This window comes from Pomacea canaliculata, linkage group LG3 (genome assembly GCF_003073045.1).
Source record: "Pomacea canaliculata isolate SZHN2017 linkage group LG3, ASM307304v1, whole genome shotgun sequence".
NCBI classification, from domain to species: domain Eukaryota; kingdom Metazoa; phylum Mollusca; class Gastropoda; order Architaenioglossa; family Ampullariidae; genus Pomacea; species Pomacea canaliculata.
In genome coordinates this window covers 24,778,488-24,798,149 of record NC_037592.1, presented here as the reverse complement: position 1 = coordinate 24,798,149, position 19,662 = coordinate 24,778,488, and the positions used below count along the sequence as shown (strand labels likewise).

The following is a 19,662-nucleotide window of genomic DNA, read 5'->3' as shown; positions in this document are numbered from 1 at the left end:
GACCCTTGTATTTTTCACTCTCATCTGTGTTGAGTCTGCAGTGATTGTATCCTTTATATTTGTAATCATACCAAATGACCCAGTATATCAGGAATAAGACACCACCTATGAGAGACATGATGGATTGTCTTCACTTGCCTAATGTTTTGCATAGGTATGAGGTATGTGCATGCTTTTCTGATGGTACAGACTACAGAAGTAAAACACTTGTCACCAAGATTGGATTTTGTGGGTTCAGATCTCATTTGCTGTACACATCTCTCATGTGATGTGTCTCCTGCTTATCATGATATCTCAGTTTCTGACTCAGTAGAAACACCTAAGATTTGCATGATTGATAGCAGTAGATGGATGTTTCATGGTATACAAACCTGGCAACTCAGTTTGCTCTGCCTACACCGATTTCTTGCTGTCCCATGTATCGGACTGTAGAGGTTCAGCCATTTCCTATTGTCTTTCACTGGCCCTAGTGTTTAGATTGCTCTGCTTCTCTCTCCTTATTGTTTACAGGGCTGGCTGCCTTGCCGTGATAAAGCCTTAATTGCTTACTCGGTGTAAATCACCAATTCCCCCCCGCCCCCCGACACACACAAATCCATAAAGTGGAGAAGTCACATGCTTTCCGGTCTAGAAATATCTAGTTTTAATTGGTTAACCCTGTTTATTTTCTCCACCTTCTCTTCAAGGCCTTTTTGTGTCTACCTACTGCCTTTTACATCCTGTGAAGCCGATGTTCTCAACCGGTGGTACGCATACCGCTAGGGGTACACAGTATTTAGTTTGTATGTGGGTAAATGCACTATATAAATCATAATATTATTATTATACCTCCATCCATTAATCTCTCCTCTCACCAGAAGTTTGTTCTTAAAAAATAAAATTTTAACCTTCTAAAAAATGTTAGATGGATGTTTCCACTGCTTTACAACATGAAACAACCATTTGACATTTTTTAATCTAGGTGTGTTTCTGCTGCTCTGTTATGCATTTTATTACATTGTTACCATAACATCTGTAGTACATACAAACATTTGGTGAGATTGGTGATAGCACATTTGTACGAAAGCCTCTGTTTTTACAAAAACATACACATGTATAATCATCGAGTCAGCAATACGGAATCTTTTTAGTAGGCTGTTAACAAATTCTAAAACCTAAAACGTTTAGTAAAAGCTGCAAACGAAGCACTATAGATGTAACCACCACCACCACCAAAAAAAATATGCAAAACGTTTATTTATCCCAAGTTTGTTTACTATGTAAACAGGATTATTAACACATACTTTTGCTCTGAGAAAAATCTGTCATCTACAGAATCGAATCGAATTGCAGAATATTGATATTTTGGCATGATTTTTAAAAATATTTTGTGCTAGTTTAAATACGGTACTTCAGAAATTCATATATTTTCTGTTTGGTTTACTTTTTTCATCAATTGTTAATATAACTACTTCTGAACCACACTAGCCAAGATTTATGATAAGGAATGACCGAACTCAGAATTTTTCACATAGTTACATAACAAAGATGGATCCAAAATACTTCAATCTTATAGTTGTGACGCGATTTTAATACTTAGCAGAAATAAATGATCAAACGTGCGCATGTATTACTTTCCCCTTCAATTCGACTTTTGAGCATCGTGGCGGGGAAATGAGATCAAACTCTGGTGAGCGAAAGATCGGCTGTGCTGGTGGTAAAGCAAGTGGGATGGGGATGCACGAACTTATCCGTGGAGCATGGAATCTGGCTCGTGATGTAGCAGCTAAATATAGAGTCACGTGATTTATAAGAGCCAAAAATATTTGTGAAGGCTCATTAGATTTGCAAAATTAAAAAAAAAACAAGTGGCCTTTCGGCGTTTTTTTATTTTGTGAATGAATCGTCCGACATAACCCCACGCTAATGAAGATTTTTATTTTTTAGCTGCTAGTGAATACATGTACTAGGATAAGTTGTGACGTTTTCTCCATCCCCATTTCGTTAAATAGCAAACGATCTTTCACAATTGCACAGGTAAAACAAAAGCAAACTCAGATGTATCGACAGTGACTGCCTGGAAAAAATTAAGGATTTGATAACAAAAACGCTTTTACTAAACATAACCATATATTCAGTAATTCGACATCACATGTGAGATGGTTGCATCTATAGGGGACGATATGATTTGATGGTTAAAATTGTTTTACTTCATGTTTAGAAAGTAAGGTCAATAATAATGTATAAAATAAGTATATCAACAACATATAGAATCATTAATATGAAAAATTGTGTCCAAAAATTAGGTTTACTTTATTAATATATTTCTTGTTATGTCCAAGTCCTGGGACTGATCATCAAATAAGATGATAGATGGTCTACATGTCCGGCAGCACAGTTACACCCGACGACCATGTGATCTTATCAGCATACGATGCACAATACCTATGCTAATTTACAGCAGAAGATGCGTTTTGAAATTACATAATCTTAAATAGCGATTCTGAAACTTCTACTAATTTTTTTTAAAGTAAATATAAGAAAGAGGTTTTCGAGGGGGGGGGGGGTCGTTTGCTCGCGGGTTATGCCTCTTCCCTTTTTACCCTAGTCTGACTACGCATGCGTGGGGGCCCTTCGTACCAATGGCGACATGTGCTTTGGGAGAATCGTAAGATGTTTCTGCAGACTTGTTTCAAATTTTGCACATCTGGCTTCCCTAGAGCCGGATTTTTAAATAATAATGAACTGCAGCAAGTGCATGCCTAAATTTCTGACTTTATTTAGGCCTTTAATTTGATACAAGTTGCTACTTATCGTGTACACAAGACTTGAGATCACAACGTGGCCCGCACACGGCACAGGTTGTGTCGTCCTTAATGTTCAACTTCTCAACAAACCATCTGTGCGCAGAAGACGAAGTTGCCTCAAGTCGTCAGCTGCTCATCCTTATTGCCTCCAGCAAAATAAGTGATATACTGTAAACTAATATTGTGATTAAGGCGTCAACACCATCTAACACGCCTCCTTTGTAGCTCCACATCTGGAAACGTTCGCACGCTTTAGCAGATTCCCAGAAGGGATCAGAAAGTGTTCGTAGATTTGTGGATCAAGGTGTGGTTATTTACATGCAATCCATCGTCGATTTCAGGTGAAAATCAAAATGGCAGCGACGGCGGGTACTTCGACAGTGCTCCCAACAGAAAAGATGGACACCAATGTCAAGTCTTACAAAGAAGTGGTGGGTGCCTCTAACGACAATGAAACCTCTCCGAAACAAGAAACAGTTAAAGAAATCAAACAGAAACAGCAAGAACCAGAATCAGCCAAGACCAGAAATACTTCTAAAAATGGTCAAGAGAAAAATGAACAGCAAGAAAAAGGACCTGTAAAATTGTTTGACAGTAAGCTTTATGTTGAAGCTCCTCCACCAAAAGTTAATCCTTGGAAGAAAAGCACTGAGACTGCGCCTCAAGATCCAGTGCCGCCGCAGAAGGTTACTGCCCCAAAAGATAAGAAAGGTAATGGCATTTTCTGCTTCAATATATCAGAAAGTTATTTTTTTAAAATCAAAACACGAGTTTAATAGAATTCAGTGTGTAATTTGTAGTTCTTGCACTTATAGAACACCGAAGTGTTGTCATTTTCACTGCAGAAGCTTATCCCATAATAGATCAAGTGAGTGCTGATGAATATGAAAGTTAGGTGACAGTTGAAATTAAAGCAAAGTCTACACTTTACTGCTAGCGTGCAAAATTTAAGTTTACGTACCCTAAATTATAAGCCATATGTTATATTGACCTCTGACACATTGCATGCATCATTAGTCATCACTTTATAAAAGGCATATGGTGTTTGCAATTCAATATATGCCAGAAGTTTTTAAGCAGTGTGAAACTGAAAGGTTCTTAAACATTAACCGTAAGACTACAGCCAGATTCATGACAGGAATTAAAGCACAGGGAGTTTATGTTTACAGTGTATTTGAAAATATCAAAACAGTTGATTTAAGCTGTTAAAATATGTTCTGGAAATTGTCAGTTGTCACAGATATTTTTATTTCCTTTTATACAGTAGCATCATAAACCAATATACTGTGATTTGATTTGTAATCACTGATTTCAGTTGTGTTCTAATAAGTTTCTTTTTTAAATGGGTCATTATCTATTTGGTGTTTAAATTTCACATAAATGATGGGAACATTCTTAAGAAGGCATTGACATAGGTTGTTATGGGCATCATGACATACACTCTTGAACTGGAAAAAAAATCTTAGGCTCCTAATCTTGGTTGAAAAAGTCGCAGCATCCTGAGCCCTCCCAACCAAAAGTTGCACCAGATAATGTTTGTGCATAAAAGACATTCTGAAATATATGTACATGTTATAATTAATTTAAAAGCTTTTTTGTCACTGCTATGACGGGGCTCGCAGTGTCCTTACATAGAGAATTTTTGCCGTAAGGCCTTATAAGTCCTTATATTTGCAATGCGGTCCTTACAATTCCTCACACATGTCCTTACATTTTCTCTGTGATCCTTGCAAGTCCTTATATCGATATTTTTCGTGCCTCTTATAAATCCACAAATTTATTTTTGGAGTTGACTTTGGCGCAAAATACAGACGATTCTTTGCCTCACTGCTATTTTAATCACACGACTTCCAGGTCTCGTTCGCGATGAGAACATTACTTACTTTTTGTGAGATTTTACTTCTGACAGATGACCACATTTTTGCCTTGTTGACAATTCAAAAAATGATGGGGAAGTTGTTCTTTTAAGGAGAACTGGCTAAAGGAAGAAAAATCTAAAGACTGGTTGATACAAGACTCTAAAGATAACTGTTGTGCACGATGTGCTGCCTGCAGAATATCCTTGAATCTTTTGTCCATGCGTGAAAGTGTTTTGAAGAAGCACATGTTTACTGATAGACACAAGAAGCGCATGAATTCCAGTATTTCTGGAAGATACATGTGTTTGTGTTACAGATAACTTTTGTAATTTGTCAAGTCAGATGCACTTAATAAATGTGAAACTGCCCTCCAACGTGCAGGCTGATATATGCAACAGTTATAACCATGTCAATCTGAGCATGATAGAACTTGGCTTCAGGGTTGATAGACTACTGGCTGTAGCTAAAAAACAGTCATCTTAGATTATTTATTACTAGAATAGTAAAACATGTATTTCAGAACATGGAGAAGACCAAAGATTCTTAAATAATACCTCTTTCTGACTGTATATGAGAAAAACTTAAGCATTGATTACTGTCACTTAGGTCCTTACAAATGTGTGAAAGGTCCTTACAGAGTCATTATAAGGTCCTTACTTGGCACCATCCCTGATCCCTGGGAACCCTGTATGAGCATCATGTGGAGTTTTTTCCTCCGAACTTAAATCAAGGTGGAAGACCATCATGGTTTTGTGTGTGTGTGGCCTAAGATCATGTGTGACACTATCAAGAAAGTTGCTTCAGTTGTATTAGTTGCCAAATTAACTGGAAAATTCTGTGTCAAGACCAAATTATTTTTCCACATAATTAAGGTGTTGTAAGATGAGAACGATATATATAATAAGTCCCTTCTCTTGTATCAGATCTTGAACAGTCTTTATTCTGCAAAAAAAGAGATAATAGATTTTATGTAACTTAAAAATTCATTAGTGCTGAAAAGTGAAAATTGCTGGCATAAAGTTAACCATTGCAATCTTAGTTTAAGCTTTTCTTCAAAGAGGATTATGAAATTCAGTATTTTTTCCCAGTTATTCTACAAATGTGCTATTATCTTAGACTTTGCTGCTGTGTACTGGCTGTAATTTTATCATTTTATTTACCATAATCATGTTAGATGTAAGTTATAGTAAGTGGGCTAACTGGTGCTAGCAACTTAGCTAAAAGTGCTATGAGTTAACTTTGACAAAAAAGTCCTTATATCAATAAAATATTGCTACAGATTTATTTTTTATGCCTCTTATAAATCCACAGATTTATTTTCTGAGTCGACTTCGTGCAAAATACAGACAATTCTTTGCCTCGTCCCTATTTTAATCACATGACTGCCAGGTCTTGTTTCGCAACGAGAACTTTACTTATGTTTCACGAGATTCTAGTCTTGACAGATGACCACATTTCTTTGCCTTGTTGACAATTCAAAAAATGATGGGGAAGTGTTCTTTTCAAGAGAACTGGCTAAAGGAAGAAAAATATAAGGACTGGTTGATAAAAGACTCTAAAGATAAACATTGTGCACGATGTGCTGCCTGCAGAACATCGTTGAATCTTTCGTCCATGTGCGAAAGTGTTTTGAAGAAGCACATGCTTACTGATAGACACAAGAAGCGCATAAAAGTATTTCTGGAAGATACACAATTTGTGTTACAGCATCTTCCTTTTCTTTGTTTAGACTTACATGAAAAATCTTATGTGCAAGTTTGTCAAGTCAGATGCACTTAATAAATGTGAAACTGCCCTCCAACGTGCATGTTGATATATGCACAGTTCTATGTCAATCTGAGTATGATAGAGCTTGACTTTAGGGTTGATTTTTTGAAAGCAGTTCTGAAACTGCAGGATGAATCTCCATTGAAGTACACCCTAGTGAGAAACATGGCTTTCTTAAACCCAAAGACCATGGGGGAAAAAGACAAATCAATACAAAAAAATTTAAAAGGTTTTATTGTATGGCATAGGTGTGAAAAGGTTTCATGATGCGACTTGTGACCCTTGTGAGTGTGTGTGTGAGAGAGACATAAACTGACTTTTGTATTACACCAAAGAATGGCTTTCAGGTCTTGCAATTATTATTACTTAGATTTCTAGAAAACTTGGAACATTAACATTAATGGTGTAAGCAGTGTGCTAAAGAGACTTTTGAAGTTATCTAATATGGCAGATAGGCATCAAAATTAGCTCTTCGATTATTTATTACTAGAATAGTAATACATGTATTTCAGAACATGGAGAACACCAATGATTCATAAATAATACCTCTTTCCGACCGTACCTGAGAAAAACTTAAGCATTAATGACGGTCACTTAGGTCGTTACAAATGCATGAAAGGTCCTTACTTGGCATCAGTTTGTAATAAGCTCAACATGAAAAATGACATTTTGTCATTACTTGTTGGCATCAGTGCCATACTAAGGTCACAACAATGTCAACAAATTAAATTTCTGTGTATTTTTTCTGCTACTATTTGATAAGACCGCCAATATTTTTAATAGGGAGAGGGGGCTAAAAACCTGCAGCAGTTTTACCTCTGGGTGTGAAAACTTCCAGCAGTTTTATGACCGTACATTTTCGAGATGGGAAACTCATCTTTAAAGCTTGGTCATCAGCCTATGTCTGGGCACTGGATTTATATATAAATACATATATATAAAAATTGTCAAGGTATGAAACTCTTGAAGTTAGTTTGAAGATCTTTCATGGGTAGCTTCCCTTTAATGCAACAGCGGTCCTGGTCTCCTGTAGTCTACTTCACCTTCCAGTTTCAAGGCATGAAGAAACATGACATAAAAAGGTTACATGTGGTGACTGAATATCTGTTAAAATGTCTTTCTGTGACAGACATCAAACTGGAAGGCCTTTTGTACATTACACACTTTCACATAGTCTTGACTTGTTACCTTGGCGCCCCAATCTTTGCGGCAGAACAATTTTCCTCAAAATTATCCTTATACCATCTCTATATCACCATGTTCACCTCTCACCCAAACAACTGGGACTGCACTGATATTAGCAAAAAGCATCATTACGTAAACATATTCTCTTAAAATTTTGTCATTGGTGATTAAGAAAGCTTCAAAAAAGAAGCTTAACTAATCTGCCATAGCTGAAGGAACAGGGTCAAAGAGACTAGGTCTTACATCTTGCTTATGTAAGAGAATCAACATTAAAAATATAGTGATATGTTTAAAATAGTGGATATATTAATAGTAATGTCTTTTGATGTGTGTTTGCAAATAACTTGTGTTCATTTGGCTGTTTAGTAAATCATCTGCCCATATGTGTATGCAAAAACTTAAACACTGCTTAAATGATTGGTTGGTGGGGTTCCCCGCTCCCTTTACCCATTTCCCAACAGGTAAAGCTAATCATAAATGTTGTAGGCTGCTTCTGATGTGAAAAAGACCCCATGTATTCAGTCTCAAATAGTTAAAGCCAGTCCCTAACTCACATAGTGGTGATATTGACCATGTTCCTTCCGTTTGCCATTGGACAGCAAAATCAAAAGATTAAGCAGCATTCTTTCATTACCTTGACATTACCTAATTACAGATTTTTTGCTTGAATAACTAGTGTAGAACTAGTTTCACTCAAGATGTCGAGATGTGACCATTTATAATAGATACTACTCCCATTTAGGCTATGCTTAAACGGAAGTCTTGTGACAGAAAATAGCTTGTCCCAGTAGACTGTCATAGACATCTTTGTTTCCTGTCTATAAAATAAGAGAGATTTTCAGACACCCTGATAAAATTATTAGGGAGCAATTTTGACCCATTATAAAAAAAGCCACACACCATATCAAACCGGTGTTCTTGATCCATAATCTTAATTATTAGTGCCATGTTTCTTTTATGTATAGCTGTGTTGCTGCTGTTTAATAACAGTGACAAAATATTGACTTTTACCTGAAGATCCCTCTAACCAGAATATGTATTTTCTAATTCCCTTAGCAAATTTCTATACGTGATTCAGATTTTTCTTAAATTTTTAGAAATTCTAGCTATGTTGCAGTTTGCATTATTTATTTTTTTAAAACAAAGAGTTCTTTAATAGTGAGGAGATCAACAGTTATTACTTGTATACCATTTCTTGTTATTTTAACCACACCCTTTTCCTGTCCTTCAAACTGTTCCAAAGATCATTCTTAAGAGAACGGTTTACATGTACAGAATCTTGTCTCTACCAAGAAGAAATCAATTATTGTATAAGGACTGCTTATTTGAATGGCATCTATCGGCAACCATGGCATTCTGCATATGCATCAAGGTACACCATGTTTCTAATCTGCAATCTTGTTGAAGGAGGAGCTATATATATTACTATTTAACTCAAGTGTAGGTGGAAATGGCATGGTAATTAAACCCTTGCCTTGTACAAGTATGCAAACAAATTTTGTAAGGGCTCTCTTTAATTTTCTTGATGACAAAGAGAATCTTGTTACATATTCAATAAGTGCATAAGTATACCTGGGACTTAAACAGCAAGATAAGCATGGATTTACTTCCAGCATTTCAGATGGCATCTTTACTAGTTCTTGCCAATGTAGAGTGAGCTGTGGCTCATGATATTACCTTGAGAGAAAGTGATGGAGATAAAAGTGCAAAAGATCCTTGTTATTAATTGCATATGCAATTTTTCTTAAATGGTACCCATAGGCTAGCATGTTTCTACTGTTCAAGTTTCAATAAAATATACCTGTAATAAATGAAGAGTTATTTCTACTTCATCATTCATTTATTTTTGGTTTTAATTACATAAAGCAGAAATAAAATAAGACAAAGCTCTTTATTTTTAATACCATTGTTGTAGTAGATTTCCACAGACAGAGTGAGCTCAACAGTAGCATGAGAAACAAATACACTATCAGTTCGCAAACTACACTAGGTGTGTGAAGGTATTGAGAATCAATATTAAGGGATAATCTTGATGCAAACTTATTTTCTAAAAGTTGGTTTAGCTTTTTCAGATAAAAAAAATTCACCAAATGCAAGCAAAAATGTTTAATCACTGCAAGAGAGACAACCTTTGAACATTGCAGTTCTTCATGGGTTTTGGAAAGAAGTCAATACCTCATTTCCTGTGGACTCAGTGATTTGACAATGCCTCATTAGCACACTTGAAGCTGCCCTGTTGGTCCAAGCCTTCAGTAACATCAGGAGCAGGAATTTAGGTCAAAAATCCACAAGTGCTTTCCAATTTTTAAAAAATCGTTATTGTAAAAGACCGACAACAGCCGTATGATCTGTTTATTTGCTACTACCTTCAAATGCTTATTAACTTATTTTCTTATTTGACTTGAATGATTAATGTCCTTGAAAGCCACAATAGCAGTCACTGTGTTAAATGATAAGGGCAAAACATTCCACACACTGGCTGGCCATTGAGAATGAGCAGCGTTATTTCAACATGTATAGTTGATCATCATCATCATCTCAATTGCTGGTGCAGAATTGTAAAACAATGTAATGGAGAGTGTGTGGGTAGCTTGAGACTAATTCAGGCCACATTTTTTTGTTGAGTGTTCGAACACTACAGTTCACGAGTGTTGAAATATTTGATCCCGTAAAGTGGATTACACCATATAATGTGTACAGGGTTAAAGAAAATGCTGCAATCAAAATAACAAAACTGAAAGAAACTTGTGTGTAAATAGTCAGGTTTAACAGCGGCAGCCTAGACGCGTGGGTGAGGAAGGTCTATTAGCAAAGGCATCCTCTTTTCTATTAGTGAACGTTTTACAAGGAGCATGCGGGAGCGCATCCCAACGATTGTGTACAGTAATGTTATCTGTGCGGGCCACGCGTTGGGTTGAACGTACGCACACCCCAGGCAAAGACATCTGTGAGACGTGCCAGGTGGTCCCACAAACGGCACGACAGTCGTGGTTTATGGTGTCGTCTGCGGCTGTACAAGGGCGGAGCTGAGCACGAGAGAGGTGTGTGTACACGTGTGCAGGAGGGTGCAGTGCTGCATCGCTAGGCACGGCATCGCGACCATATTGCGACCAGTCCCTGGTCTGGCCAGTGAAGTTTTAACTGAGCGTTGACGGTTAGGAGACGGAAGACGTGTGGCGGGCGCAGCTCATGGCGGAGTACATAGCTCCCAATCCCGTGTGGTCTCGCGAGGCGGTCTTTTGCTTGTCTTGAGGCTCAGACTATCGAGGTATCGATATCATCATCGGCAGGCCGTTGACTAATGGCTGCCTGATCATCGCCGGCCAACACCGTCACGTTCTCGTTAGCAGACTCGTCGACCAAAGAGAGAGAGCCGCTGTGTCGTCTGCTGTCGCAGAAACGTAATGTACAGAGGCGCGAGGGTTCGTGCTGACACAGCAGGTACTCGCAAGCGGGCATATGTGAACGTCCCATTGTGTGTATGTGTATGCTTGCGTTTTCTCGCTGCTGCAGAATTTTTATTCTTCATTCTTCACTCTTTCTTGTCATTCAAGGGGTGTCCCTACTTCCGAACTTTCTGTCACACCATACGTCTAATCCTATAAAAATTGTCACATGTCGCCGTCCCTTTATGCACGTTGTTGTTGATGCGGTCGTTACCAGATGGTAATCACAAGTGGAGAATGTGGACAGCTATAAATGTGCCACGGCGTTTTATACTATATTACCAAGTTGGTCCTTTAGTTGCCTTGTTCCCTCGCAAGGCATTAACGAATAATGCGAACCGCTTAGTGCTGAAACGTGGTGGTGATGGGCAGGCTACAACCACCTCTTCCCTTCAGCTCACTTTCAGCCTTAGATGTCCACGTACCAGCTGGGAAGTGCACAGCTTGCGGTTGTCGTTTGATGGGGCACAATTGTTAGCGTAATAGTTGCGAGAAAACGCGCGCCGATGTTTCTTGATATCCCAGTCACCGTCTGCGTTGACATCTCTTGACTCCAAAACAGCGGCTCCTCCTCCTCCAGGCTGACAGGGGATGCAGTTTTGATGTATGCGCACTCGGGCGTGTCGCCCAGCGGGGACACGTGGCTTGTGATGACGTAAACACGCTGAGCTACCTGGTTAGAATGTCACTGTGTAGCGGTGCGGCAGGGACAGGTGGCGACAGTGTAAGTTAGAAGATTTGTGAAAGAGAAAGTGAGGCATTTTCATTTCTCATCTCTGGGTACAGCATTTGTGCTTAGACGGTGTTCATTTACTGCATCATATGACCATACCATAATATATAATAATATAAATATAGCATGTGTATATAACCTTTTCCCAGCACAGCCCAACTTAAAGTGCTTTTAATATGCACACAAGCACACACCTTTTCAGGATAAACATCAAATGTACTCTCAGAAATTCATACACAGGGTGGAGGAAACGAGTGTATATGGTTTATGGAGGGAAGGCTTATTTTGTCAGTTGATTAAGAAAGCAAACAAGTCTTCATTCTTAAACTTACCTTTTGTTCTAGACCCAACCGACTATTCTACCATTTTCTTAACTACTCTGCTGTTATGATATACAAATGCTGAATAATTTTCATCAATCTGCTCATTGTCTCTCTTGTTTAAGAATATTTATCAAACCACATTTTCCTGTTTTACATCGTATTTTGATTTTATTTACAAATTGCTTTGGGACTATGAGTAATGCCTGAACAAGCTAAGAGTTCTTACATCACAGAAAGAAAAGCATTTGGTGGGGTGGGGAGGGGAGAAAGAGCAGGTGAGCTCCTAAGACCAGAAGTATAAGCAGTCATAGTCTTTTTTGATCTGGCTCTATCCCTCCATCTCTTACTTCCCAGTGCATAAGGATGTACTTATTGACTAAGGTGGGTGGGTCTGCTTCTGATCTACCTGCAGCATAAGGAGTATTGATTTAGCCAACAGTGGCATTTCTTCAGGCTTCTGAGGGCATTTCTGAGCTGGAAATGTTCTGTGTCTGTCATCTAGATGTCAGACTCAACATCATTGAAAATTTCTTTTATGCTTGGTAGTTTTCTGTGACCATGGTCCTGTCACTGACTTGTAAGTATGTATATATATCTGCAGAAGACATTGTGGCACTTTTGTGGAAGCTGTGTTAACTTATGTTACACACTGCTGTTGATGAGTTGATGTTCAAATAGATTCAATCCTGGTCATAGAGACAAGCCTATCATAGTGAAAACACTGGACAATTTTTACAGTGTTCATTTCCAGAACTGACAAGATACAAAAGTTACTGCTTTGGTATTAGTTGTAATTGTATGGTTAAGGTTGTGAAGTGTTAGTTTCCTGCATTTGACAGAACTGATGATGAACAGCTGGCCACAACAGTGCAAGTTAATTGTGTTTCTTGCTTTTTAAAAAAAAAAAACCTGCTGGATTATGTCTTTTGTGGTATAGCAGGTTGGTAGGGGTGGGCTGGGTAACCATGATGTGTATGATCAAAAAAAGTGGTGGTGTAAGGACAGAACTTGACATGTTAATTAAGATAGGTGGCCACCAATAGATAAGGTGACCAGACGTCCCGCTTTAGGCGGGACAGTCCCGCTTTTGACCTCGTGTCCCACCTGCTAATCGGGCGGGACGCCCAATGTCCCGCTTTCTGGCTTTCTGGAAAGTCCATCAAATGTCCCAATTGTCTTTAAAAATCACTTTTTTCAGCGTTCTTTGACGGTGACGACACCATCATCGGCACGTGTCTCGCTTTTGCCCCCGAAACGTCTAGTCATCTTACAATAGATCATACCTCATGTCTTGTGTTGTCATATTGCCTTGTCGTGCTAGTATACACAAACTACAAACCACAGCCATTTGGGTTTTCATTTAGCTTAGAATTGGCCTGAATCCACACTTGTTGATGTCTTTTTCTATATACCAACTTTTTTTTGCCCTTTCATTCTCTTTACCCCCCTGTGGGACCCCGGGGTATGCTTGCCTAGCAAGCATTGCAAGAATAGGGTCCCTGCCATCCAGCCAGGCATGTCGTAAGAGGCGACTAAGGTGGACACCTCACCTAGAGGTAAAATAGGTTGTGGTAGGGCTAACAACCCCACCATGTAAAAAAAATCCTGTTACAGAAACTAAAACCAGAGAACTCGTCACAGATGGCGAAGGTAATGAAGCACACCAGGAGACTGGACTAATGACGGACGACAGCCAAACCCGAAAGGGAGCTGGCGCCCCGACAGCGGATTTACTGAAGCCGAGGCAGAAGTTGAGGGTGGGGTGCTGGAACGTCCAGACCTTGTACCAGACTGGCAGGATGCTCCAATTAGTCAAGGAGTTTGACAACTACAACTTGGACATCCTGGGAGTCAGTGAGGTCAGATGGACCGGCACGGGAAAGAGGAGACTAGCGTCAGGACATACCATCTTGTTCTCAGGAAGATCAGACGCTCAGCACTCTGAAGGAGTAGCTCTACTCCTCAACAAGAAAACGGAAAAGGCACTGCTGGAATGGAAGCCTTATGGACCAGGCTTTTGAGTGCAAGATTCCATTCAAAGTACACCAAGCTGACAGTGCTAGCCTGCTATGCACCAACAAATGACTCTGAGGCAGAAGACAAGGATGCTTTTTACGATCAGCTCCAGGCAGCCTCAGAAAGCGTTCAGCCCACGACATGTTGCTCATCATCGGCGATCTCAATGCCAAGGTGGGAAGTGACAACACCTGCAGGGAGCATGTCATGGGCAAACATGGAATCGGAAGCATCAATGACAACGGAGAGAGACTGGCAGACTTTTTGTGAAGAAACAACCTACTGATTGGAGGCACACTCTTCCCACAAAGACATCCACAAGGCAACATGGACATCACCAGATGGGATCACAAAGAACCAGATAGACATGTCATCATCAACCGAAAATGGAGGAGCTCACTTCAAGATGTTAGAGCCTACAGAGGAGCAGACATTGCCAGTGACCACACTCTTGTGATAGCCACAGTTTCTCTGAAGCTGCGTCGATCACGAGGAAAACAGGCACGTCAGCAGAGAGTGACTCCGGCAAACTAAAAATCCAGCCACCGAAAGGGCCTTTGCTATGGAAGTCAAGAACAGGTTCCAGGCACTAGGAGACCACAAGAGATGACCTTAGACGACTTCAATCGAGTCTTACAGGAATCAGGAGAGAAAATACTGGGCTTCCAACGGAAAAAGAAGAACAGTGGATCAGAGAAGAGACATGGAAGAAGATAGAAGAGAGAAAGTCAGCCAAACAAAGAATCAACAGCACCAGATCTGAACGCCTGAAGGAACAACACAGACAAAGATATGCAAAACTGAACAAAGAGGTAAAGAGGATGACAAGAACCGACAAAAGATACCACATAGAGAAACTGGCAGATGAAGCAGAAAATGCAGCAAGTAAAAATGACCTGAAGACACTGTACAAGATAAACAAACAGCTAAACAACGGGTTTAAGAACAGTGATGTGCCAGTGAAAGACGTGAACGGTAATGTCGTCGAGGGAGAGGCAGGAAAGCTACAGCGCTGGAGGGAGCATTTTGAGTCAGTTCTGAACAGACCAGATCCCCCTCAGCTTGCAGACATCCAGCCAGCAGCTATAGACCTTGACATCTGCACAGACCACCAAGCCTGGAAGAAGTGACAGCAGCAGTCAAGACAATGAAGAGCGGCAAAGCACCAGGGGCAGATGGAATAACAGCAGAGATGTTGAAAGCAGACGTGAATGTGACAGCTCCCAAGCTGACTGAAATCTTCAGGCAAATTTGGGAATCAGGCAGGTCCCTGTTGCGTGGAAGACAGGGCTCATCTTCAAGTTACCCAAGAAAGGAGATCTTGGAGACTGCAATAATTGGAGGGGCATAACACTTCTTTCCCTCACCAGCAAGGTCTTCAGCAAGATTGTTTTGTCAAGACTGACGGCAACTCTTGAGAAAGACTCCGACCACAGCAAGCAGGATTTCGCCCTGGGCGATCCTGCTCCGAACACATCTTCATTCTGCGACAGATTCTGGAGCAGAGCAACGAATGGAACACACCGCTGTACATCAATTTCATCGACCTGGAGAAGGCTTTTGACAGCATCCACCGCGAGTCCTTATGGAAGATCCTGAGGCATTATGGAGTCCCTGCAAAACTTGTTCAGGTCATTGCAATGCTGTACAGCGATTTCAAATCCCAGGTTGTCTGTGACACGGAGCTCACAGACCCTTCAACGTCAGTACCGGGTGAAGCAGGGCTGCATTCTGTCGCCGTTCCTCTTCATCCTGGCCATGGACTGGATCATGAAGACTTCCACCGACAGCGAGAGGAGAGGGCTCAGATGGACCATGACTATGACAGCAACAACAGCACTGGAAGACTTGGACTTTGCTGATGACATTGCCCTGCTGTCACACCGCCACCAAGACATGCAGGAAAAACAAAGGCCTTCTCAGAAACAGCTGGAAACCTTGGCTTGAAGGTCAGCACAAAAAAGACTAACAGTATGAGAGTGAACGCCAGAGTCCAAGACAGCATCAAACTAAATGGAGAAGAGATTGAGGAAGTTGACAGTTTCACCTATCTTGGGTCCAAAATGTCAAACACTGGGGATGCGGAGGTGGAGATTCGAGCCCGACTGGCGAAAGCCAGTCAGGCCTTTGCCTCACTCAGGAGCACATGGAAGGCAAAAAAACATCAGCCAGAAGATCAAGCTGAGAATCTTCAAGTCAAATGTGATCAGCACCCTCCTTTACGGATCAGAATCCTGGAAGATGACCAAAACCATCAGTAACAAGCTTGACGTCTTCCAAAACAGATGCCTCAGGCGCATACTTAACATCTTTTGGCCAAACACCATCACCAACGAAGAACTCCACCGAAGAACTGAAACCGAGTCCATCACCACGCAGGTTCAACGAAGGCGTTGGCGATGGATTGGACATGTGCTCCGCCAGCAGACAGCAGACCTTTCCAGAGTCGCCCTACGATGGACTCCAGACGGCCGAAGAAAACGAGGCCGCCCAAAGGAAACTTGGAGAAGAACAGTGGAAAGGGAGATGAAAGGAAAGGGCTGGACATGGGGTCACCTAGAGCGTGTTTCAGCCGATCGACATCGGTGGCGGACTCTGGTTGAGGCCTTATGTGCAACCTGATGCACAAAGAGGAATAGATAGATAGATAGATTCTCTTTACCGTGTTTGTGCCTGCCTGTAATTTGTGTTATGTGCTTCAGACAGTTTGATATGTGATGTCAATAGAAATGTATTTTGTTTATCATTAACAAGCTGCTATAAGATACTCTGTGTGTGTGTGTTTATGTGTGTGAGGGAGAGAGAGAGAAAAACTTGGTCTAAGAAAGAATTATCAAAATATATGCAGTGTGTAGGTCATTGCTGTTTCATCCTAGTTAAAAGTCTGACACCTGACCTCCTCAGGCATTTACTGAGGCTTGCAGTTCACAGCTAGAATATCTTGCCTTACCTTGAAGAATAATTCTGAATGTAAAATGATTTTTCTTTTGCTTTTCAGACAAGAATGCCAGTGAGCCTGTGGTAACTAAAGCTGCACCAAAAGAAAAACATGATGACAAGGTATGATTCTCTGCCAGTTGGAATGGATGTAAAACTTTTATTTTATATATGTAATACTACACACCTCGAGATCTATTAAGAAAATTATGTATGCATATGTCTTAAAGCATGCAACCACCAAGTAGTTGTCAGTAGAGATGATGCAGCATCCCTTGGCAGGTAAACAGTATCCACCAGTCATAACTACTTTGCATTTTATGACACATTTGGCAGATTCCTATGCATCTGAAATTCAGAAAAATTAACAGGAGGGCAGCTGGTGATGTGGATATGTGCATTGTTATGTCATGGTGGTGTAGGTCAAGGGGTCACATACACTTCACAAGGCGTCATCTGTCAGAAGGAAAGTGGTGTATGAATAAATCATCACCATCTGCCCCTTATCTTTATACTTGCTTGTACTAACACAGGCTTATATAGCCAGAATGGAGTAGACAAACATCATTTATAAGTAAATATCAACAACTTGGTGAAGCTTTTATTTCAGAAGTGAAAGTTTTAATGTGTTCTGCTATGATGAGCATTCTGACCATTCTTGCAAAACTAGTATTTAGTTGTAAAGGTAGAATTTCAATTGAGCACTTTTAGCCTAGGGTTCCACACAGATAAAAGACAAGTCCTTTAAGTGTCTTGTGCCGACATAAGCAATTCTTTAATATTCCTTAAACAGTATAGCAACCCACAAACAGTAATCAATAGTCATGCAACAAGCAAATGTCAGAGGTAGATCAACATTGAAAAACTTAGGAAAGGGTGAACCTTTTTGCATGGTGTGAAGTACACATTTTGCTTGAAAGTCACACATTTCTCAAGCAGCTCTCTCTTTTTTTATTTGATGCTTAATGTTGCCAATAAGGTTAAGTTCTCAAGCATTCTTTGCTTTGTTCGTTACCACAGAGCCCTCCATTGGATGAAAACTGGCCAGCTCTTTCAGAAGTGACAGATGTGAGTAAGAACCCCATCAGACAATTTAAATGAAATGATTTAGAATGCAAAGAATAAAGTATAAAACTAGTATTTATTTCTGATTTTGTATTTTCTTAATAAACTATCAAAAATCTGTGTTTTATCTTGAACACTTATTGAACAATCACAGAATTCAAAAAAGTCAGCAGTCAGGACGACCTACCAGGGGAAGTCCACAATCATGCAACAGGAGAATGGTACACAACCTCCTCAGAGCCTACCATCAGCACAGCAATCTGCCTCTGAGATTTCTTCATCACCTCAGCCAACCTCACAGACAACATCAGCCTTGTCACAGAGTGACTCAGGTGGTGATGATTCATCTAAAGAAAACAAAGAGAATAATGCCGAGGAATTGCAGCAGACACCCAAATCCAAGAAAGGTATGCTGGCTAGCCATAGCAGGCTTTGGGTTGAGTTAGAGTCATTTCTGCTTTCATGTTTTTGAGGTTGTCACTAGTGAAAAGTTTGTCACACAAAGATTGCAGGCAGAGTTGAATGTGCCACCTGTTTAAAGGTCTGGATTAACTTTAAAAGAAAGCATGAGAACAAGCGAACAAGCTTTCAGTTTCTTACCTATTTTGCTGTTACATCTATACTTAAAAGGATCAAGGCAGAAGTGGGTTCCTCTTGACATTGAACCACCAAAAGGCCACCATCGAGGCAGACGAAGCAGAAGTGCTGGTCGAAGAGCATCACCACCACCAAATCGTCGAGACCAGAGGCGCCCAGGAGAGCGTTCTCAGGCCGGTGACAAGAAATGTGAATATCACTGATGAGCAGAATAGTTTTTTCCTATAGATTTACATGGTTTGAAATCTATTTCTCTGTGATATCATGAGTAAGAAGTTTATTGCCGTGTCCCAGATGATGATCAACATTTGCTTGATACTTGTGAGGGCTAAAATTTTGACTGATTTAATGAGGCTGATGGGACTGGCTACAAGTTATAGTGGGATTGTTGACTTTTATGCATTTAGGTCCATGGTTGTTTGTTTGTTTGTTTGTTTGTTTTTTGTTTGTTTTTTGTTTTTGTTTAAGCCTCACAAATTGTGTAGGATGATAACATAATTGCAGCAGCTAAGTTTTATTGCACAGGCTGCACTCCAGTTAAGATCAATTTATTCAGAAAGTGCCTTTGAGTGTCAGTTAAAATATTGAAGATATGTGCAGGATTTTGTATGATGTGATCCTTTATTATTCTTTTTTTCTTATTTCTATCCTGCATCAGTGTTTGTTTAGAGCAGGGCTTATTTATACTTTATGCATGTCCAGCTTCTGATTCTAAGAATTGGAGAGATGACACAGTTGCATCAAGTAATCAGCAAGGTGATGGCCATGGCCGTGGTGGGTTTAACAGCTTCACTCGTGGTGGTCGAAGAGGTCGTGGAAGAGGACGGGGAGGAACACATGGCAGAGGAAGATCATTAGATACTAATGATTTGTTTGTGGGTAAGTGTGAGATGTGCTAGTGTCCATACAAAGCACACATTTTTGTGCATGTGCACTGTCCATAAAAGC

General features: G+C 40.1%; 1 protein-coding gene across 1 annotated transcript in view; it reads left to right on the top strand.

The window, feature by feature from the left end:
- Positions 1-2,552: 2,552 nt before the first annotated feature.
- Positions 2,553-19,662, top strand: part of LOC112558519 (la-related protein 1B-like) — a 41,889-nt gene continuing 24,779 nt past the window's right edge. Inside the window, 7 exon segments of the mRNA XM_025229012.1 lie at positions 2,553-2,647; positions 3,128-3,497; positions 17,114-17,175; positions 18,073-18,120; positions 18,272-18,524; positions 18,748-18,903; positions 19,417-19,593. Coding sequence (XP_025084797.1) covers positions 2,630-2,647; positions 3,128-3,497; positions 17,114-17,175; positions 18,073-18,120; positions 18,272-18,524; positions 18,748-18,903; positions 19,417-19,593 — 1,084 coding nt within the window. The 5' untranslated portion in view covers positions 2,553-2,629.